Source organism: Glycine soja, chromosome 9, assembly GCF_004193775.1.
Source record: "Glycine soja cultivar W05 chromosome 9, ASM419377v2, whole genome shotgun sequence".
Classification (NCBI taxonomy): domain Eukaryota; kingdom Viridiplantae; phylum Streptophyta; class Magnoliopsida; order Fabales; family Fabaceae; genus Glycine; species Glycine soja.
Genome location: NC_041010.1, coordinates 37,714,534 through 37,738,138, shown reverse-complemented (window position 1 = coordinate 37,738,138; position 23,605 = coordinate 37,714,534). Strand labels below are relative to the sequence as shown.

The window sequence follows — 23,605 nt, the reverse complement described above, 5'->3', positions numbered from 1 at the left end:
TTAACTCCTCCAATGGGATACCAACGTTTGACTTTTGGAACCCCCGCAGCGTGTGCGTGACCTCAGAATGGAAAAACTTAAAACCAAGAGAGAGAAAACTCAAGGGCATAACCTTAAATGAAGAAAGAGAAATAAAAACAAAAGCTCCGCCACGTGCCGCCGCGAAACGGCGGTGCACCGGTGATCCCAAAACCGGTAATTCATTTAAGGCTCAACTGGGGCACACCCTGGTGCTGCGTGGCTGTACCACTCTAACTAAGAGAGAGAAAGAACAACGAAAGAAATGAAGAGAGAGAAAGTGAGTGTAGTTGTTGTTATAGTAATATAGTGTAGTGTGTTTAGTGCAGTGAGTGTAGAGAGAGATATTAGATGGCACCTCTTTAAGTCCCTTCTTTTCTTTCTCCGCGTTTTCTCTCACAAAGCCAACGACGCTTTTAAAGCCCCCCTCCATCAGTTACGCTTTCTTTTCACTTTGTGACACAATATAATCAATATACACTTACATATATTATTATTTTTATTATTGTATTTATTATTTATACTATACTATATTTAAAAGGGTTCATTCATTCATAATTCATAGCACAGCACAGCACAGCACATATAGGGAGGGTGCACACAAACAAGAGTTTATTGAGAGAGAGAGAGAGAGAGAAGAAGAGGGTGGTGTTGGTGAGTGAATGGTTTTTCTTTTTCTTTTTCTTCTATCTTTTTTTTCTCTTGTTGATTATTATTAGATCATCTTCGATTCTGTATTGAGCATCCCTTGAGATTTGCCATAACTCACTCTCCCAAATCATGCCGCTATCTTTGATGGTCACAGCCGTTTCAGAATAATATATAATTAATAAAAAAAATTATATGTTGTTTTGATTGTTGATGTTATGATATGATGTGTTTATTGTATATTTGCGGCCATTTTGCTTTTGCTTCATTCTCAAAACCACACACACACACAAACAGCATCATAGCCATATAGCCTTATAGCCATACCCATCAAAAATCACATCACAAAAGTTCTCTCTCTTTTTTTACATCCTCCTTCTTCCAAACTCCTTCTTCTTCTTCTTCTTAAGCTTTATTTCTTCTGTCTTTTTTTTTTCTTTTTTGTTTCTCAATGGTTCTGATGTCATGGGAGTAGTTGCTGATTCAGTGGAGAGAAAGTGGTGGTGTTGAGAGTGATCAAGAGAGAGAGAGAGAAAAGACAAAAAATGGAGTTTGGAAGTGGTTCTCCTGGTGATCACCATCATCACCATGATGGTTCTTCTGATTCCCAGAGAAGGAAGAAGCGTTACCACCGTCACACAGCTAACCAGATTCAGAGGCTTGAATCGTAAGGACACTTCTCTTTCTTTTTCCCACTCATGCCTTTGGTGTTTTCATTTCCCTCTTTTATGTCATGGCCTTTTGCATTTCTCTTCATGAACAGTTAAAAAAAAAATTCATACTTGCACCCTTCTAATTTTGTGGTCCCTCTCTCTCTTTTTCTTTCTCTGTGTTTGTTGTTTTTCAGGATGTTCAAGGAGTGTCCGCACCCAGATGAGAAGCAGAGGTTGCAGTTGAGTAGGGAGTTAGGCTTGGCGCCTAGACAGATCAAATTTTGGTTCCAGAACAGGAGGACCCAGATGAAGGTACTGTTTATTATTTTTTTAAAAGGGTTTTAATGTTGTGTTTTTGTTTATGTCTTTGTGTGTTTCAATTATGATTATGAGTCTGTGTGTCTGTTTCTCTTGATCATTTTTTTTCTTTCTTTGTTCTTTTTGGTTAATTGGAACAATTCAGGCTCAGCATGAGAGAGCTGATAATTGTGCACTCCGGGCAGAGAATGACAAGATACGTTGTGAGAACATAGCCATAAGGGAAGCCTTGAAAAATGTTATCTGCCCCTCTTGTGGTGGTCCTCCTATGAATGATGATTGTTATTTTGATGAACAGAAGTTGAGATTGGAGAATGCCCAACTCAAAGAGGAGGTAATTCATTAATTCCTTTGTTTGGATTCATGAATGTGAATAATTCATTAATTCCTTTTGTAATCTTTTCATGAATGTGAATAATTTCATTTTTCCTTTGCAGCTTGATAGAGTATCTAGCATTGCAGCTAAGTACATTGGAAGGCCAATTTCTCAACTCCCACCTGTTCAGCCTATTCACATATCTTCTCTGGACCTGTCAATGGGGACTTTTGCAAGCCAAGGGTTGGGTGGCCCTTCACTTGATCTTGATCTTCTCCCTGGGAGTTCTTCATCACCCATGCTGAATGTGCCTCCTTTCCAACCAGCATGTCTCTCGGACATGGATAAGTCCCTCATGTCAGACATTGCCTCAAATGCCATGGAGGAAATGATCAGGCTATTGCAAACGAATGAGCCCTTGTGGATGAAAGGTGCTGATGGGAGGGATGTCCTTGATCTTGATTCCTATGAGAGAATGTTCCCCAAGGCTAATAGTCACTTGAAGAACCCCAATGTTCATGTTGAAGCTTCTAGAGATTCAGGAGTTGTAATTATGAACGGCTTAACTTTGGTTGACATGTTTATGGACCCGGTAAGAATTTCTTAATAATCTTTTCTTCCTATTTTTTTAGTTCTAGATTTGAGACAGTTAGAACCTTCAATCATTCAATTCTCTGAATTAATTGTTTAAATGATTTTGCAGAACAAGTGGATGGAGCTATTTCCCACCATTGTCACAATGGCTAGAACAATTGAGGTTATATCTTCTGGAATGATGGGTAGCCATAGTGGTTCTTTGCAATTGGTATGCTGGAATTTTGTCCAATTTATTTTCTTTGAATTTTCATTCCCGTTTTGCTTCCATTTTTATTTTCTATTTTTTTATGATTCAGATGTATGAAGAGTTGCAAGTACTTTCTCCACTTGTTTCTACTAGAGAGTTCTACTTTCTGCGTTACTGTCAGCAAATTGAACAAGGCTTATGGGCAATAGTAGATGTTTCATATGATTTCCCTCAAGATAATCAATTTGCTCCTCAATATCGATCCCATCGTCTTCCTTCTGGTGTCTTTATCCAAGATATGCCTAATGGATATTCCAAGGTAACCTTAAACACTATCTGCTGCTGTTGGCTAGCTACTTTGATACCCTTAACATACAATTTTGGTTACTCTTCTATGTTATCATGTAGGTTACTTGGATTGAACATGTAGAGATTGAAGACAAAACTCCAGTTCATAGGCTCTATAGAAACCTTATTTATAGTGGCATTGCATTTGGAGCACAAAGATGGCTAACTACACTTCAGAGGATGTGTGAAAGGATTGCTTGTCTAATGGTGACAGGCAATTCAACCCGTGATCTTGGAGGAGGTATATAATTGCATTAACAATTTCTATTATGTTTAATTTTCTTGCAATGATCTGAACCTTATTGATTGTTCAAAATTTTCAGTGATTCCCTCTCCTGAGGGCAAGAGGAGCATGATGAAACTTGCACAAAGAATGGTCACCAATTTTTGTGCAAGCATTAGTGCATCAGCTGGTCATAGATGGACCACACTCTCTGGGAGTGGCATGAATGAGATTGGAGTCAGAGTCACTGTGCATAAGAGCTCAGACCCTGGCCAACCTAATGGTGTGGTGCTAAGTGCAGCCACCACCATTTGGCTCCCCATCCCTCCACAAACTGTGTTCAATTTCTTTAAGGATGAAAAGAAAAGGCCTCAGGTTGTGACATGTTTAACTCAATTGTCTTATCTGATGTTGTCACCTTAGAAACGTTTTTAACACTGTCTTCTGTTTGGCTTAGTGGGATGTTCTTTCCAATGGCAATGCTGTGCAAGAGGTTGCTCATATAGCAAATGGTCCACACCCTGGTAACTGCATATCTGTGCTTCGAGTAAGTCATGTTTTCTCTCAATGCTCTAATCAAATTCCGGTTTGCATATGCTGTCAATTCCTAAAAACATGACATTTTTTTTAATTTACAAAAAAAACATGTGCATTTAGTCCTTAGTGGAAAATTAAAATGCATTATATATTTTCTGGTATTTGTTTTGGATATGCATTGTGAGTATTTACACGGTCAACTAATAAGAAATTACTTTGGGTATGACTTTTAATGTAATTATTTTAAAAGTCAATAAACTTACTAAATGACAATCTGTGATTAATTTAAGCCTACTCTTGTCCCTTTTTTTTTTGTTTCCAATGCAATCAATTTCAAATTACAATCTCTACTTCTTGATAGGCATTCAACTCAAGTCAAAACAACATGCTGATCCTCCAGGAGAGCTGTGTGGACTCCTCAGGTTCCCTAGTGGTGTACTGTCCAGTTGATCTGCCAGCCATCAACATAGCAATGAGTGGTGAGGACCCTTCCTACATCCCCCTCCTCCCCTCAGGCTTCACCATTTCCCCGGACGGCCAAGCTGACCAAGACGGCGGAGGAGCCTCGACCAGCACAAGCACAGGCAGCAGGGTCATGGGGGGTGGTTCTGGTCCTGGTTCTGGTGGCTCACTCATCACTGTTGCATTCCAAATCCTAGTGAGTAGCTTGCCATCTGCCAAACTCAACATGGAGTCGGTGACCACTGTTAATAGCCTCATTGGCAACACTGTCCAACACATTAAGGCTGCTTTGAATTGTCCTAGTTCCTGATGAGAGAACCTGCTGCATGCTTGTGTGATACTTCCCTTTACTCACTCTCTTCTTCCTTAAATCAATGCTTATCAGAAAATGGTTCAGAACTGAGGCTATTTGTGCTGGTGCTATAATCAATGTGTGGGAGAAGTGTTTTTGGGTTAGTTGGGACTTCAATGCCCCCTCATCAAGGCCACAAGCCTCTCTTTATTTACTGCTCCAGCTGATGGTAGAGCTGTATTTTGCTTCAAAAGGCTTCAACTTTCATTACCTTGCACACCAACTACCAGTTTTTTTTTCTTTTATTTTAAGGGTAAGGTTAAGTAAGGTGCATCTTTTTTTTTTTCTTTCCCAAAAAAAAAATTATGGTTTGTTATTTTGCATACTTTTGCTTTGGAACAAGGTGTAGTAGTGGCCGTTGTAGTAGTAGTAATAGTTGTTGTCTTAGAAGAGGGAGTCAAGAACGCACCATATATATATAATATACTTAGGGGGTGCATGTTTTTCTTCTCTACATTGCAAGATTAGCTAGCACTCCATGAAAAATGTGTATGGTTCGGGCATTGACTTCCTGTGAAGGGACTTGATTATTATTATTATTCATAATTTATTGTTGTTCACCTTTTGTTGTAATAAATCTATATTTTATCAATTTTTCCTGTTTCTTTTTTTATGAGTAAGAAAAAATTGAAGTTGAGAGAGAGAGAGAGGGAAATGTGCATGAATTAAGAAGTTGGTCAGGGATTTATGCAAAGGGGGGCAGGCAGATATTGACAGTTTGGATACCTTTAGTGGCTTGACATCATTAAATGGGCTCCATGCATTTTCAACAGAGTAATGGAACTTTGAATAAAAGATGAAAAATTGCTGCATTTGGGTTGACAACTTGACGTACAGCAGGGATAAATGAAACAACATATCCATTAACCTTCATTCAATGCATAAGTTTTTCAAGTCGTTTTATACTCATAAGTGTTTAAGTATTTGCATAATCGACTTCAAAATGAAATTGATTTTGGTTAATTTATTTTAAAGTGAAGCGATTTTATGATTGAATGTTTCAATTTCAAATGCAAGTTAACAGTAAAAGTTAATATAATTTTCGTGAAAAGATAAAAAGTTATTTGAAGTTGTTTTAACTCAAAATTAATTTTGTATTTAAATACATTTTTTAACAAAATTAAATATATGTAAATATTTACTTGAAATTATGATAGCTAATGCAGTATTGTTTTTCGTAATTTTAAATGATTCAATGTGAATTCAAATAGCGCTAAGTCCAAAAACTCAATTAATTATCAATGTTTCTTGAGTTTATTGTGGCTCAAGAATTTATTGTTTTCCAGTTTCTTTGTTTTTTGCTGTTTGGCTAAATTTCACGAAGGATTAATGTAAAAACCACATGAATGATTTTCATATTTAACACGTCTTTTCACGTTTGAGGCTCTTTAGTGCGTGTTTTAATGCTTCTCCTCAAATGTGATTTGCTTTATAAGAGAAGCAATTATTTGTAGTTATTGCTTATTTTCCGTTGTTTGACATGGTTGTGACTCGAGGCATGGATTTTACATATTTCCAAACAAGCAGTTAGATTTAAAAAATGAAACAATGTGCACACTTAATTTACTTCTGAAATTTAAATCTTGTTTAGATGAATGAGAGTAACGAAAATTAAATTATAAATTAATGTATAGACATTATAAACATAAGTGTGTACTCATTGAGACTTTGATGTTATATCATAAATCAATTACTACAAAAGGTTCAAGTTATTTAGTGAAGGAAAGTAGATAATTTAGAGTAAATATCGAATTATTCCTCTAAAGTTAGTCTGTTGTCACATTAATAGTTTTATTTGCTAAATTAGTCGCTCAAGAATTTAAATTTTTGTGACATTATGGTTTGTTTGTAGAAGATGGTTTTAGCTATATTAATAGATAGTTAGTTCAGATCGAGTAATGGATACTCAATTCTCCTTAAGAATAGTTTTGAATTCAAATGTTGTATGTAAGCAAAAAATCTCATTGAGATAGCCCTAAATAAATAATAAAATAGAGAAATTTGGTTAAAATTTTATAAGAGACTTAAATGTATTTTTGGTTTTTATAATTTGTCTATGTGTGATTTTCATCTCTTAAGTTTTTTAATCAATAAATAAGTCCTTTTATTTTTAAAATTTCACAAATTTGGTTCTTTGACTTTTTTTTATAATCTAAACCCCTTAAATTTTTACTTATTATTAAAAAATTGCAACAAATTGAATCAATTATATATATATATATATATATATATTTTGTTTGAATTTTATTTTTTTTTGCTCTATCTCATCAACTAAAACATCAATTTTTTCAAAAATGAAAAAAATATCAAAATTTCTCTTCAAATTCTAATATCACGTATTATTAAAATTCTTCAAAAATTTTATCAACTTTTTACTTTTAAACTTTAAAATTTCTATTTCTCAAGTATAGCCCCTAAATATTTAGATAAAATATGAGAAAAAATTAATCAAGAGACTAACAATATAATTAAGCCATTATAAAATTTAAACCAAATGACTAATAATATTATTAAGCCATTATAAAATCTTGAATCCTTTGATAAAAGTGTGAAATTTTAGCTACAACTGAGAGTGAACTGTGAGGACGCATTATACCATGTTATGTGTATGAATCTTTTTTGGGTGTAGATGCGGATGAAATTTAGGATAAATAAGCTTTTACTTTCAAAATATTAAAAACCTATATATAAGAGTTAGTTTTTGATATATTTTCATTCTATTTTTTTATAATATTCATTAATTCGACAATACTTTAAGTATAATTTAAAATAATTATTATAAAAATTAATAATTCTTAATAATATGTCAATTTAAGATTAATTATTAATATGATTTTTTTACATTATCAATATATTTAGTTGAACTTTATATATTAATTATTAAAAAAATTAAAAGACTAATATAAAAAGTACACAACTTTAACAAGCCAAGGCTAAAAAAGACCATACTTGAGGAGTCAGGATTTCAATAGTATTTAAGGAATATGCATAGTAAATGTAATATATATATATATATATATATATATATATATATATATATATATATATATATATATATATATATATATATATATATATATATATATATATATATATATATATATATATATATATTATCATTCAATTAAAAATTTCTATTAATATATCTTTTATGATAATTATTATAAAAGTCAATTTTATCCATAACAATGTAAAATTACACTACATTGTTAATATATAGGATATTTTCTCGTTTTAACATCAAAGATTTCTTGTACATGCACCTTGAATTGCTCAATGTTTGTTTGATTCTATGGTGATAAGAGAAAAATAGCATAAAAAACATGAAAAGTTAACCGTTAGAAGAAGTTGCTCTTCAACGTGAACGAAAAAAATAATCACGTCAAATTTAACGTACCACAGCACCAAATACACGTTCCAAACATATCAAACATACATCAACGATTTTTGTCATTTTCAAATGTGTTTGAATATACATTACTGATGTGAAATTTTACGTCAAATTGTTGATTTAAGTAGAAGTTACGGTTCACGATTTCTTCATTGACACAAAAATACATGTCAAATATGCGTGATCAATCACGCAGTTCGTTCAATAACTTTCTATTCTAACTCTTGGCATGTTTTTGTAATTTTGTTCTTACTTTATATAATTTATCATTTAAGTTAATCTCAATTATTGTCATTAATTAAATACTCCAATAATAATAAAAAGTTACAACTCATTAATAAAAAAAATACTTTTAACGTTATTTATTTTCAACATTTTAGATCAACTCTACAAACTAGTATAAAATTAGCTAACAAAAAAAGTTGAAATTTTAGAACTAATATAAAAAATGATTTTTTACATTGATTATAATCGCATTAATAGTTCATAACTGATTTAGAAAATTCTATTCTACATATTACTTTTAAACAGAGAACGAACCATCTCTTTTCTAGTTAAATGGATGAAATGTGATAAATTTGATTACTTGTTTGTTGTTGTTTTTATTCAATATGAATTCATTCTTTCCTCGAATTCAACACTAATTTTTTCAGTGATTTCTAGGTTTGATGCATTAGAAAATGAGGGTCGGACTTCGTGTTTAAAGAAATAGTGGGAGCTTTATTAGACATAAATAAATACTGCTCCAAAATACAATTCATTTAAAGTTGTTGCACAGATATTAAGAAAAATAATTAATTTGTTAAATTTTATAAAAAAATATTAGTAATTTTTTTAATATATTATTTTATATCAAATTAAATAATACTTATACTCATTTATTCTCACTACACAAAATTCTCATTAATAATAACAAATTCATATATATTTGATGTAACATTTTCACTTCACCTAACTAATCACAGAGTATCTATTATATCCGATGTTACTTGTGGAAAAACAAGTGATTTTTGAAATTAATAAATGATATAAATATATGACTAAATACTAACGACTTAGCAAAAGAGATCATCAGAATTAAAAAGATTATTATATTAATGCATGAAATATTGATTTAGGGTAATTTTGGGAAGAAAAATATTTAATATAGTATTGATTTCACATGCAAGTATTGTTCATTAAGGCCTTTAAGAAAACGAATTACATAGTCTTCATCCCTATATTTCTTAATCATGCTAACTGCTCCACAACTACAAACAATGGCACATTTGCAAAAAGAAAGAGGTATAAAATTTTCTAGTTCATCCCATATAGTCTTAAGTCTGATAAAGTAATCTGTTACCGTGAGGGTTACCTTGGTGGAGTTTGTAGAAATCCTCTTGTAGATCAGAGATGCACAACAGATCTCTCTGTGAGAACCTATCATGTAAATCCTTCCACACAGCAACTGATTGGTCTATCCACAAAATGGACTTTAAGATTGGTTTTGTCATGGAGTGGTGTAACCATCCTAAGACCATAGTATTGCACCTCTCCCATGCTCCATAGAATGGGTCCAAAAGACTTGGTTGGCTAAGAGAACCATCAACAAATTTCAGTTTGTTCTTTGAAATGAGAGAAAATTAATTTCATGTTTCTAGCCTATGAATGGTAGTTTTTCCCGTTCAAAGGAGGTGATACTAAAACCAGCGATGGGTTCACATTTGGGTGGAGGTAACAGGGATTAGAGAGGTCGGGGTTTGAGCTCTAGATTTCCATAATGAAAAGGAATAAAAAAAAAAAAAAAAGAGTTTGCAACGAAAAACTTAGGAAAGAACAAAAAGGTTTAATCTTGGGATGGGTGACCAAAACTCCTTTTTTTAAGCGTTTATACCATTTAGTTTTCTGCATAATAGTAATATCCTTTTCTCATTCTTCTCATTGAATCAGCATGTAAATATATACAATGCACAAGGCTAGCCAAAGGATAAGGACAAAGGTCCATTTCCTAAACAACTGGTAAAACAATAAAGCAAAATTTAAAAAGAAATAAGAACCAATAAGAATAGAACAAGTAACACCTGTATGATATGACAATTATCCATAATAGATGAATATTCCAGAATAGGAGCAAAGGAAATATGTTGATATTTATAACTTTTGAAATAGTAATAATAATAGCATATTATAAAAAGAAAACTATTTAAAAGAAAAATAAATAATACTAAAATATTTTATCTAGAAAAACAAAAATGTAGTTATCTCTATTCTTTACAATAAATATTAAAAAAAATAGAATATTTTATTAAAATATAAAAGGATAAGTAAGACTTAAATAATATTATTTACACACTTAAATTTCCAAAACAAAATAATTATTTAATATTATTTTTTAAAAATAATCTAATATAAAAAATCTAATGTGGAAAAATCAGGGGACCAAGGCCCCCCTCATGTAACCGTAGGTCTGTCCCTGATGATCATGTATGTTTGAAAAGTTATTTAAAAATGTTATTTCCAAAATGCAAAGATATATTTAGATTTATATTATTTAATATATTTTTGTTTATTTATAAGAATGGAAGATAAATATACTAAAAGAATTACATCAATTTACACATCTGATAAATAACTGAGCTAGAAGTCCCCTTAGTTCATACTATTTAATATGAACAAATAAATTTGATGTATTATAATTAAATCTACACCAGCTTGAAGAACCAATAGAATACAATGTTTGAAGCCACAAAAAGATGAAACTGGAGAAATGGTGCCTACAATGTCATGGGAGGGGGTAAAAGAGTGCAGCTCAAAAGTACTAACCTCATTCATGGCGTCATTGCACCAATAGCAAAATATGGTTGTTGACATTTCTCTTCATCAAAACCCAAGTCGTACTGAAAAATCAATGTTCACATTTGTTAGTAACACACAAAGTTACTCGATTCTTCGCAGCACTTGGATATTCTTGTGGGTTTGTCCAATTGCTCTTTGGGAGGAAAAATGGAAATAGAAAACATTTATTGAAAGCAAAAAAAAACGTCAAAGCATGTGGTCAACAATTTTCAGTGTTGCGAGTTTCATATTGGGTTAGGGTAATTAACAAGTACGATAAGTATTTATATAATCGGATAGACCATCTTCTTGATTTTTAAAGTGACTTTTTGAATATCTGACCAAACTTTAACCTGATATAATGTTAACTCCATTAGTTTTTCATTGAGTAATTCTTCCTTTACCCAATTTTTCTTTGAGCAAAGTGTATTTTTTATTTGATTATTGCTTCATTATTAGCCTTTTATTGAGCAACTCTTCCTTTCACTTTGCGTTCAATTTTTTATTAGATGGAGTAATATTTCAATAATTGGTTATAACTGCAGCATAAAAGAATGCATCTACTCAGTGCTCACAAGTCACCAATGTGAATTAACTTAAAATGAAAATGTAAAGATATACCAATCTTAATTTTCATTGACTTTATGAAATATATTAATTCACATTTCTCAACTTATTTTTCTTGAGTTTCTTATTTAACTTTTTAATAAGTTTAAATATCAAATATAATATACGTACATGTAATATTGTCAATGATAAACATAAATCTGAGAGGGACATACTTTTTTTCACCCTCGTGCTTATACTGGAGAGAAGGGGTAATATAATGAATTTCAAACCATGATGGGGGATAAGATGAACTGGAAATCACAATCAATTTTGGAACAAAACATGTCCCATTGTCCGACACAAGGCAAATATTCTTTGTCTCGATCTCGAACCATTTTGTTTGGTCAAGTTGGAACTTTATGTTGTTTTCTTTTATATTTCCTTCAAGGGTGGGTTCCCACCTTGGAATCCTACAGCTTATTTTACTATTTTTAGCCACAAGATTAAAAGCACATATGACCGGTTAAGGAAGAATTCCCAAAATCATTAAAAGGGCCATTTTGGTCGAATCCAAGAAAATGTAATGTCGGGATGTATTTTTTTTTTTTTAGGAATAATGTCAAAAAGCAGACTTTTGCCTAAATAAAATAAAATAAAAATTCACATACATTATCCTTTTTTTTTACTGGCCATCCATTTTTGAAAGCCATCTTGTTCCTTGTACATTCGAGCACTAAATATAAACATTTCTTTCAATAAAAAAATTTAAATATTAATTCATCACATTATAAAAGATTAATCTCTTACGTTAAACTCAATCTCACAATGGTATTATCCTATTAAATATTTATCTTAATTTGCTTAGCTTCTTACTCTACTACTTACTAATGGAGGTGGTAAAATGAATGGACCCATGTCGAGTCAGACCCAAACATGCCTAATAAAATGTATGAACTGATCGAGTTGTAGAGATTAAGATTGGATTAATCTTGGGCGTTTTTAGTCCAATTTTATGAAGCTTGTGTCATTCAAGTTCGATTTAACTAAGTTTAGGCAACTCAATGATAAAATGAATTATCTTTATTAATAATTATCAAATTAATTCTGATACTATTTTGTATCATAATTAATTCTACTATTATTAAAAAGATAATGTGTGTCTTCATTAAGGTGATTTGTATCATAATTAATTCAACAGTAATTAAATTTTTTTTTACAATTAATAAAAAATAAAATAAAAATAAAACGGAAACATATTTTTGTTGTTTATTTTTGCAACCCCTTATACTTAATGAAAACATGTTTCTGCTGTATAAAGAAGGGTATTTTAGGGATAATATTTTTAAACACATGGGAGGTGTAAATAGTATAAGTAGAGATGAGAATAGCAAACAGCCCAAGCCTGCGTAAGACTAGTAGTTTGGGCCTGTTTTATATTTTATTTTCCTATTTACTTTTATTTCCTTTTTGTTTTTTATAAAATAAAATTAGGCAACCATGAACCCGTCGGTTTAAAAAACTAAATAAATAATGAAAGTTAAAAAAAAATACATGGATTAAAAATTTAAAACTTGTTGATTTAATTAATTTACATTAGCTTCAAAGACACCATATTTAATGTTGATTCAGTTGCTGACTTGGCTTTCCTAGATTGTTCAGTAACCAAGCTTACATTCACTTCTGTGGCCCAAGATTGAACTACAGGCAAGGCTTAAGATCCTGCCCTACGCTTTGCATTACCTAACTTATGGTTTGGCACTCCTTTTCTTCAGGGCATTGATTTAGTGAATGAAGGCTACTATTTTATATATATTAAAAGATATAAGACCCCTTTTCATGAAATGATTTATTTGGATGTTTTACAATGTATTTTTAAAAATTCCCAATTTTTTTATGCTGTATTTTATTCGGCTTGCACCAGTTGCTGGATCTTTGATTATGTTTGAACACCCCAAGTTTCATTTGATCACTAATTTACTATCAATGTCAAAACTCAGCTTTTTTTTTAAGATATCATTGTGATTGTTGTTATTAGGCTGGGCTTGGTTAATGGGTCGTATTCTCTGTTATCCCGTGGACTACTAGCCCACGACAAGAGACAAGGCTTGTTTCCTGACCCAAATTCAATTTGTTTCATTTTATTTTAAATGTTGGGCTTATTATCTCAGAAAAACATTAATTATTTATAGGAGTTGGCTCAAATCCAATTAAATCATAAATAATTGGCCCTTAGAAAATGATTGGGTTAATTGTAAATTTTATCATTTTATAAATTTCACTTTTTAAAGTTTTATTTTTGCAAATTTTGTCACTTACGTTTTTAATTTTTACATATTTTATTATTCCAGAAAGACTTTTTTTTTTTAATCAAAGTAGGTGGTTTTGTAAAATTATATATCAAATTAAGTGATTTCGAAAATTATTTATCAAAGAATGATAATTTTGACTTTTGACATAGTTGTAATCATAAATAAGGTTTTATAAAAAAATTGATTTTTTATATCAATTATAACCACAACTAATGTAAAAGTTTTTTTATTCTACATCGATTATAACTACAACAAAAATGCAAAAATCTAGAAAAATAACTTTTTATATTTTTTTTACTAACATGATGATAAAATACACAAAAATCAAAATTTTAGATGAAAATTTATAAAAAAAATTGAGTGATAAAATCCATAAAATTGTGAAAGTTATAGTAAAATTTTAAAAAATAAAACTAAAGTGGTAAAATTTGTAAAATAATAAAATTTTATTTGTAAAATTTACTACTAAACTTATATTAACCCTTAGAAAATGTTTATAATGACTTAAAAATACACAAAAAAATACTTTGCTTCAATGTCATAAAAAAATACACTAAAAAATTAATAACTCTCCTCTGCAGTCGCACTGTGCAGCAATGTCGTTGACTTCTTTAACGGGATGTTAACAGTCTGGTCAACAGTGTAATTTCTCTCAGAAATATTAGAAGAATTGGATGTAATTTCCTAATTAAGTAGGATATAAGTATATTTTTACATTGTGTAAAAAAAAGTATATTTTTACACTTCAACACTCCAAAGATATTTAATCTAATTTACTCAGGCAAAAAAAAATTATTGGCGAGAGTGGCCCATAAGAATTTAAATCATGCCGAGTGCCGACATGTCTTATATAGGTGAAGCTAAGATTTTTTTAAGGAGAGTCAAATCACGCCCAAGATTTTGAAAAGCCAAATTGAAACAGTAAACTGTATTTGGTATGTATATAACAAATATTATATATTATTCAATTTATTATTAATATACTTACATAAATAATTTATTGAATTTTTTTACATATAATACAGTAGTTTTAGTTTGAGATATCGAAAGTTTAAACATTGGTATAATTAACTAAAGACTTTATGATATATTCAAGTTTTTGTCAAACATTCATATATGGATAAATTACAAAAGTATATATACAAATATATAATTTAAAAAAAATAGGGAAGAAATATTGAAACCTCACACTTGCCTCCATAAATTCATTTACTTACAAAAAAATGACTAAACTTTGTAACAAGTCAAATACTTTACATAAGATACAATAATCTATCAACAATAAATTTAGTGGAGGGGCTTAATTTTCTACAACTGCAATCCAAAGTTGGCTGAAAGATTTGTTAAGATTTACTATTTGACACTGTCTCAAATAAAATTAACTCCTAGCTAGAGAGTATATTTGTGAGAGAATGAAATACAATAACTTAATTAGTTATTTTCAGCTCTACCTAAATATCTTTGTTTGTTATTATTTTATCCCATTTTTCTGAAACTTAAAAAACAAAATATAATAGAATCATTGTGAGGTACAATTGAATCGACCCCACAAGAGAAGATGATAAGGAAAACACAGTGCTAGTATCTATTTAAAGAGAATCGGAATAGGAGTACTTGTTCTAACTAGGTTCAAAGTGACTTGTACATTAATAGAAGAATGAGGATGAAAGGTTATACCCCTCCAAGAGATTCTTACTAGACAAGGTGCTCATATGATTGGTTATTATCCAAAATCACCAGTGCCCTACCCACCCACCAACAGGCCATTCACTACCACACATTTTTTTCTTTTCTTTTGAAATTGACACACATTTCCATCTCCAAGGAGCAGTATATCTTTTAGCAGCGCTATAAGCCTGTCCCCAGTAAATATCTATGATTATGAAATGAAAGTTTTAGAGACTGTTTTATAAATATTGACTGAGGAGTATTTAATCAAATATTTTTGTTTTCAAAAGTAATTATCAAATATTTTAAAATACGAGTTTGATCCCATAATAGGTGCCCGATATATAAGTCCAAAATCAATTACTAAAATCGTTTTTATGCTATCTTAAAATTTTAGTTTCAGTATAACTCAACTCATGCTAAAAAGCACTGAATATCTACTAGTAGTTTGATAATGGTGAAATAATATATGAGTGGTCCAATTGGTCTAACAACAACCATTAAAATAAGCTTTAATATCATATTAGAGTTTTGTTTTAAGTCTAACTCAATTCTAAAAATTAATTCATGAGATGATAATTATTTTTTTGATGAAAATGAAATAATAATTATTGTTCACTTACATATAATATTATTTTAACCATATCTCTAACATAATAATCTTTTATATTTTGACAAATATTTTTTTTGCTGCATGTTTTCTACTTTCCTTTTTTATGGATGCCTGACACTCCATAAAATTCTTCTAATGAAAAATAGAAAATATAAAGCTACCTCAAGTTGTGGAATTGTGCAATTGGTAGAAAGGTAACCCCACAGGAACACGTACGTAGAACATGCATTATTATTGATAATCTCTAACAATGACTAGATAGGTAATATTGGCCAAGTGGTTGTTCCTCAATCATAGTTCTTTGAAAGATCATTGATATTTTGGAAACAATCACTGTTGCATACTCCTAGATTGTCTCTCCCGAAATTTCAATTGCATTCTGCGGCACTGCACTTGTGGGTAGGGAGGGACGAGAAAAATAATAGGCTTGCTGTGACATAATTAATTAAGTAGGGCTCCACAAGGTTGGACAATAAAGAAAACACACAAGATATATATAACATCTGAATTTAATAACTAAAGTTTTGATATCAATTAATGAAACCCTGATATAATTTTTAGCATCAACAAACTGAAAACTTATTTATGATTTTCTGAAATTAGAAAAATAAAAAGAAAAAAGATGGAATTTAAAAAAAAGATTAAAAAAAAAAACAATGTCATAATCTTGAAAGATTAATAAGTCAAGGATAATTTGACATAGAAAAATAAATTTTTTGGATAAGAACATAAGATTTCAAACTATTAACTTGATATTAACTTAATTAGGTTTATTTTTAAAAAATAAAAAACTTTGGTTGAATCGGTTTAATGACTCACATGGCGTAAAATTAATTATTTCCAGATTATTCAGATCATGTATCGAATTTGTTATTTGGGTGTGTGCGCATGATCAAAATTGACTCGATCTGAAAATGTTATTTTTTTTTTCTTTTTTAACTTATTTTTATTCTTTAAATTTTACTTTAATCTCTTATCAATATGGTTTTAAAAAAATATAAAGTATATATTTTGAATTTTAACTATTTTGATTTTTATAAAAAACACTTTTTAAATAAAAATAAATAAATACATGAAACTAGCTATTTCAATCCAACCTACATTTGATTGAGTTTTGATTATGTTAGACTTGTTGAAAAAATTTGCAAACAAACTTAACCCAACATAATCTCAATTAATCAAATAAAGTATTTTTTTTTTCTTTTACACCCAGCTCAACGTAAGTCATCTAAGTATAAAAGAAGAGTATCGATAAACATAGACTGCATTTTGAAATGTAAGTGAAAGAAAAAGAGATAGACAAAAAAACTTAAAGAAGAGGAATTGTCCAAAAAAGAAAAAAAAGAAAAACAAAATCCCAATTGATCACAATTATGAGATTATTTATTTTTTTGGAAAATCTTATTCGACTTTTTTTTGCATCTAAGTAGCATTTGATTTTTGGGTTTGTTTGTATAAATTTCCCTTAAATACATTTTTTAATGAATTATATTAAATAAACTTGTTTTAGAGATATATTAAATAAACCTAGAATAAGATAAACTAAAATGTATCACTTTTTTATATGAGCACCTTGATTAATACATTTTAGTGATACATACACCGGTGATTTTGGATAATAACCAATCATATGAGAAAATTAAATTTCTCATATAACTAATCACCAGATAATAACCAATAATATCACTTATATCAAAAACTCATTTTAGCATGACAAGGTGCTCATTTTAGTGACTTGATATTTCTCTTACAACAATTCCAAAAAGATTAATATCAAGAAAAATTTGGCAAAACTTCACAAAGTATTAATAGATATAATTTACTCTTTATTTTGATAAAACTAAAATGTATCACTTTTTTATCCATATTCTATTTAATTTCTTCTCATTTTAAGATGAATCTAACATAAAATAGAGCTCATATTTTGATCTGTCTCGTTCTAATTCATTCACAAGCCACTGCCTTAACTTTTGTGGGAGAGTTTATTTAAAAAAAAATACTACTTTTTCTATTTGTCAAAAGAATATAATATCCTCTACTAACACTTGAGATTAGGCACATTTTTGGCACATTAATCACAAAAAAAGTATGGTATTATAGACGGGAACTTTCTCTCATCAACTATACTAAATTCATTTAATTTGAAGCTCACAATGATTGCATAATGCACAACTAAATTAAAATGTGGATCACATTTTGAAACTTCGCCATATGTATAGGACTAAGTTATTTGCATTTGGGCAAAATTAAAGCCATAGTCAATGATGAACTGTACGTAGCCACCAAGGGTATCTAGTTTGACTCATATTCAATGTTGACTTGTAAATATCGAGCAAACGGAGAATGACACGGTCCACGGACAAAGATGGTGCACAACCAATCTGTCTGTTTGATTTTTATTTTTCTTTCAAATCATTGCTAGGAGTAATACAATTCTATAAGAAATATGATTTTATACAAATAACATGCATATAAAATTCTGTAAAAAAAAAATTAGCATACATAAATTCAAAACCTTTACTAATCAATATAGTACATCTTAATTGATTAATTTCAAACACAAAAGTACAAATATTTACCTTAATGCGATGTACTGATGAAATTCAATATATACGTTTTATGTTACAATAAGATGTCTGTACGCTAATTATTTGAAGTTGTGATTTTTATTTTGAGTATCTATTTTCTTTAATATTCTGTTTGAATTATAACTTAAATAGAAATAAATAAGATAAAAGAAAAAGAAAAGTAAAAAAAGACATATGTTAGACTAAAATTTTTAATCTATGATGTTATAAACTTCAAAACCAAATACAAATCATTAACAAAATACGGAAAAAACAAAAATCGAAATATATCTCTTATCATTGTCATGAAAGAACTTTCTTGTTTTGGTTCTTTTAAACTCTCACTCTACCTACACATGGTGTATCATACAAAATTAGAAGAGGTGAACTCACATATCAAATAAATGTTCTATATATAGGCATTCTACCATTAAAAATGTATTTAGTAGTCATTACCACTCATTAGTGGTCATTGTCATCCATTAGTAGTCATTCAATATTTGACTTCTCAATTTCAAAATTGTTGGAGCATCTTATTTTCCAAAATCTACTTATTACATTCTTCCACTTGGTTCAAACATTTTGACTCAATGATTAAAATAAGTCAATGCTTAATCTTCTTCAATATGAATCATAACGATAGTTCTTCTTATAACGAGTAATATCATCAATGTATTACAATATGCTCAATTTTCCAAACAATATACTCAAAGTGGTAATAAAACTTAATGAATAAACCCAATGTTTATTCTTGGTCCAAAACATAATTTTTCTCAAATAAATCAATGTGCACCTCAATATGAGAAAATACCACAATATCAAAGTTTTAATTTTAACCTGTATGTCTACAATCATAAAGTGGAATCAAGTCCAATTCTTTCTACATGATCCTTGAATTTAAATGGTGGCATGTCTTTAGTTAAAGAATCAGCGATCACGCTTATATGCTCAATGATCATTTTCTTGTCTTTTACTCTTTCTCTAATGGCTAAGTACTTAATGTCGATGTGCTTACTTTGACTTTCACTTTTGTTATTCTTAGCCATAAAGACAACAGCTGAGATATTGCAGAAAATTCTCAAAGGTCTTGAAATAGTATCAACTATCTTCAGCCTAGAAATGAAACTCTTAAGTCATACACCATGTGATGTAGTCTAAAAAAAAAAGACAAACTCAGCTTCCATGGTAGAAATAACAGTCAAAGTCTGCTTAACACTCTTCCACGAAATAGCTCCACCAGCCATCATAAAAATGTACCCAGATGTTGATTTGCAAGAATCAACATAGCCAACAAAGTAAACATCAAATGCTTCATTTTTGTTATGAAGCAAATAAACATTCATATATCGTGAATAATCATCTATAAAGGTGATAAAATATTTCTGACCACGTGCATCCATATCTAGACAACAAGTATCAGTATAAATTATTTCTAATATGCTTGAACTCTTGTTAGCACCTTTCTAAGAAGATAAAGACCATTAGACAAGATCTCATTCCCAACACATTCAAAATTATAAAATAACTCAAACGATGTGTCTTTAAAATTAAAGGAATATCCAAAAGGTACGAGTCTATAAACATAAATCAAGTTTCAAGAAAAACATGGTACATAAAAAGTCCTTTCTAATTTCAAAATAAAGCCACTACTTAAAGTTAAAATGAAAGTTCCAATAGCCTCCACAGGTGAACCTAGCTTATTATCTGATAAAATGCTTTGCTCACTTCCCACTGATTTCCTTAGATTTTGCATACCATGTAAAGAATTTGCAATATGGATAGTAGATCCATAATCAATCCACCAGGTGTTAATATTAACACTAGTCATATTAGATTCATAACATACTAATGAGATTGATTTACCTTTCTTCTCAAGTCATTTCTGGAATCTGGGGCAATTCTTCTTCATGTGTCTCTTCTTCTTGCAAAAGAAACACTTCGTCACCTTCTTAATATCAGCTTGAGGTGGTACTTTACCATTCCCCTTTTGATTAGCTTGAGACTTAGTTGTTTTGTTCTTCCCAAAGGCAGTTGTCAATAATGCACTCTCACCCATCTCCATTAAAAGCATTTCTTCTTCCTGAACACACGGTAATTAATTTATTGATAGACCATTTGTCCTTATGTGTGTTGTAGGAAATCTTAAACGGCCTATATTCATGCGGAACGATGTTCAAAATGAAGTGCACCAAGAAGGACTCAAACATATCAACCTCTAGTTTCTTAAGTTGAGCTGAAATATCTTGTATTTGCATTATGTACTCACGCACACCTTTCATACTGGTAAACAGAAGAGAGGAGAACTTCATGATCAGGGTGTTTGCTAAAGCTTTTATCTGAAGTGATGAACTGGTCATCAATGGCCTTAAGCAAGTCTCAGACCTTTTCTTGCTGGTCAACAGAACCACATATCCCGACTGAGATTTTGGTCTTAATGAACATCACGCTGAACCGGTTGGATCGCTTCCACCGCTCATATAGTGTAACATCAGCTGGACTACTTTCATCGGTGATTACAGGTGGTTTGTCTTTCCTTATAGCATAGTCTACGTCCATCCATCCTAATTGCAAAAGAATTCTCTCGTTCCATATCTTATAGTTATGTCCTTTGAGTTCGAAAACATCACATTGAATATCAAAAAAAATAATAGTTTGAAAAGCTGCAAAATCCAAAGATTTATGTCAAAATTTGAGGCACATTAATCTTAATTGTGTCTTTTACCAATGTAAACATACTAGAAAATTGAATCTTGTGACATAAAAATTTCCCATGGGCTAAATTTTTAATTCAATAAGAAATATTTAAACCTTATGATAGAATAATCAAATTACATACTCAAATTTATGTTTTACAGGTACAACATGAAAATAATTTATTTTTCTATCACAAATATTTATTTTATGATAAAATTGACAAATTATACATACCTCATGATCCTCGTGGGTAAATCATGAAAAATAATATGTCATGTCATCTCAATTAATTATACAAATATAATAAAAATTCTTGTGGGATAAAATTCATTATATAAAGTATAATTAATCATAGTATTATGTCTAATTCCTTCTATGATCTTTAAACAACTTAATATATAATTTTAATCAAATTATAGATGTTGTGGCTAATCCATAATTAATCAAAATTATAAAGATCACTTAGACATAAAACTTAATCATATGAGAATAAATCATGTTATATATTTCAAGATCAAGATATAATACAATGATGAATAAAATTCTCATATATAATTTCATAATTGAAACATAATATTATGCATTTGATTTCATATATATATATATATATATATATATGTGCATAGAATAAAATTTTTCCAGAATATATTCATGCATAAAGTAAATCAAAATTCCATAAATTGTAAAGGTAAACAGAATAAGGATATAATATATGAAAAACAAATATATGACAAAAAACCTTTAACAATCTAGTGGCTTGCGCATATTATAGTATGTTGTAAAGATAAATATTATTTCATTTTAAACTATTCAAAAGCCAAAAATAAGGAAATCAACCAAAATAAAGATTTCTAATCTTATTTTTAACAACCAAGGCTTTAAATACCATAAATGAAATTAAATCGAAAAAATAGCTAAAATAAAAAATGGACAAGCTAGAGGCAACCAAGGCTTTGATACCAAATGTTAGACTAAAATCTTTAACATGTGATGTTACAAACTACAAAAACGAAACACGGGTCATTAACAAAATGCAGAAAAACAAAAATCAAAATATACTTTCAGCCATTGGCATGAAAGAGCTGTCTTGTAAAGAGCTGGCTTGTTTTGATTCTTTCAATCTCTCAGTCTATCTACACATGGTAATGAAATTAAAAGAGGTGAGCTCAGGGACCAAATACATGTGCTATATATAAATATTCTACCATCAAGAATGTATTTAGTAGTCATTATCACTCATTAGTAATCATTACCCATTAATAATCATTTAATATTTGGCTTCTCAATTCCAAAACTGATGGAACATTTCATTTACCAAAACGTACAGACCAAATTATTACAACATATTGTTTGGATAAATAGAAATAAAAAAAAGTGCGGAAAAATTTCCACATAAAAAATTTGAAGTTTTTATGATTGAGTAAGTGAAAATAAATAAATGAATTATATAAAGAAATATTTAAATTTAAAAAGTGAAACCTTTTACTATATTATTTCTTCTTGACATAAAATTAATTAGAGTAAATGGTTCATGTACTAACAATATTTGTTTTACATTGTCATCAATTATAAATTATCATAACAAGATTATTAATTTTTATAATAATTAATTTAAAAATAATATTTATCATATCTTTATTAGTTGATAAAATAATATTTTATATTAACAGTGCTTAAAATAAAGTAAATTATTATTTTATGATATTAAAATATCTTTTTAAAGTAAAACAAAAAATAATTCAATGCAACAACATTCTTCTTTCGTTTCATGAGAGGAAATTTTCTTATACGTGAGATCCACCAAATAAATTCTTTATTATTTTTCCTCTCAATCAACCAGTAGAAATTTAGGGTGTTCCTTTTATTTATTTATTTTACTTTTTAAAAATTTATTTTATAAAACTATTTTCAAAAACTATTTTTTTGAAAATAAGAAGAGGGAGGAAAGATTAAACAATAAAAAAGAAGAACATGAATAAAAACTAAAAGTAGAAAGTCAAAAAAATTTAAAAATCCTATGATTTTTTTTTTATTTTAAAAACTGTAAAATAGGTGTTACTTTTAAAAGTAATTTTTAAAAACTACTCTTATCGAACAATTTTTTTTTAAAAAACAAAAAGCACTTTCAAAACAGGAAAAATAAACTAAAACTAAAATATTTCTTTACTACCCCGAATTCTTTTTCATTTTTTTCTTCCATATATATTGGGTAAGCAATAGTTAATGGGAGGGGCCTTACACTCTTTCTACTTTCTAGCACAAATTTAATTGCTTATCAACTTCATTTTTTTTTTTTTGTCATCTCATTTCCATTTTATGAAGATCATATCGGTATGTGTTA

General features: G+C 29.5%; 1 protein-coding gene across 2 annotated transcripts; it reads left to right on the top strand.

The window, feature by feature from the left end:
* Positions 1–573: 573 nt before the first annotated feature.
* On the top strand, positions 574–5,251 carry LOC114367012 (homeobox-leucine zipper protein HDG11-like). 2 transcript variants are annotated; one of them, XM_028324076.1, is made up of 11 exons: positions 578–672; positions 1,142–1,333; positions 1,514–1,631; positions 1,783–1,971; positions 2,075–2,545; positions 2,657–2,758; positions 2,847–3,056; positions 3,146–3,326; positions 3,409–3,683; positions 3,766–3,855; positions 4,207–4,617. In XM_028324076.1, the coding sequence occupies exons 2-11, from the start codon at positions 1,212–1,214 to the stop codon at positions 4,615–4,617; spliced, it is 2,169 nt and encodes a 722-aa protein (XP_028179877.1). In that variant the 5' UTR covers positions 578–672; positions 1,142–1,211. The 2 variants fall into 2 exon arrangements, with proteins under 2 accessions (XP_028179876.1, XP_028179877.1); XM_028324075.1 differs by having other exon boundaries at positions 574–1,333; positions 4,207–5,251.
* Positions 5,252–23,605: the final 18,354 nt, after the last annotated feature.

Bases quoted from the DNA above. Each gene is read 5' to 3' on its own strand.
- LOC114367012 (XM_028324075.1), top strand. From the start codon at position 1,212: ATGGAGTTTGGAAGTGGTTCTCCTGGTGATCACCATCATCACCATGAT. The intron at 2,759-2,846 runs GTATGCTGGAAT...TTTATGATTCAG, and splicing joins ATAGTGGTTCTTTGCAATTG to ATGTATGAAGAGTTGCAAGT. The intron at 3,057-3,145 runs GTAACCTTAAAC...GTTATCATGTAG, and splicing joins TGCCTAATGGATATTCCAAG to GTTACTTGGATTGAACATGT.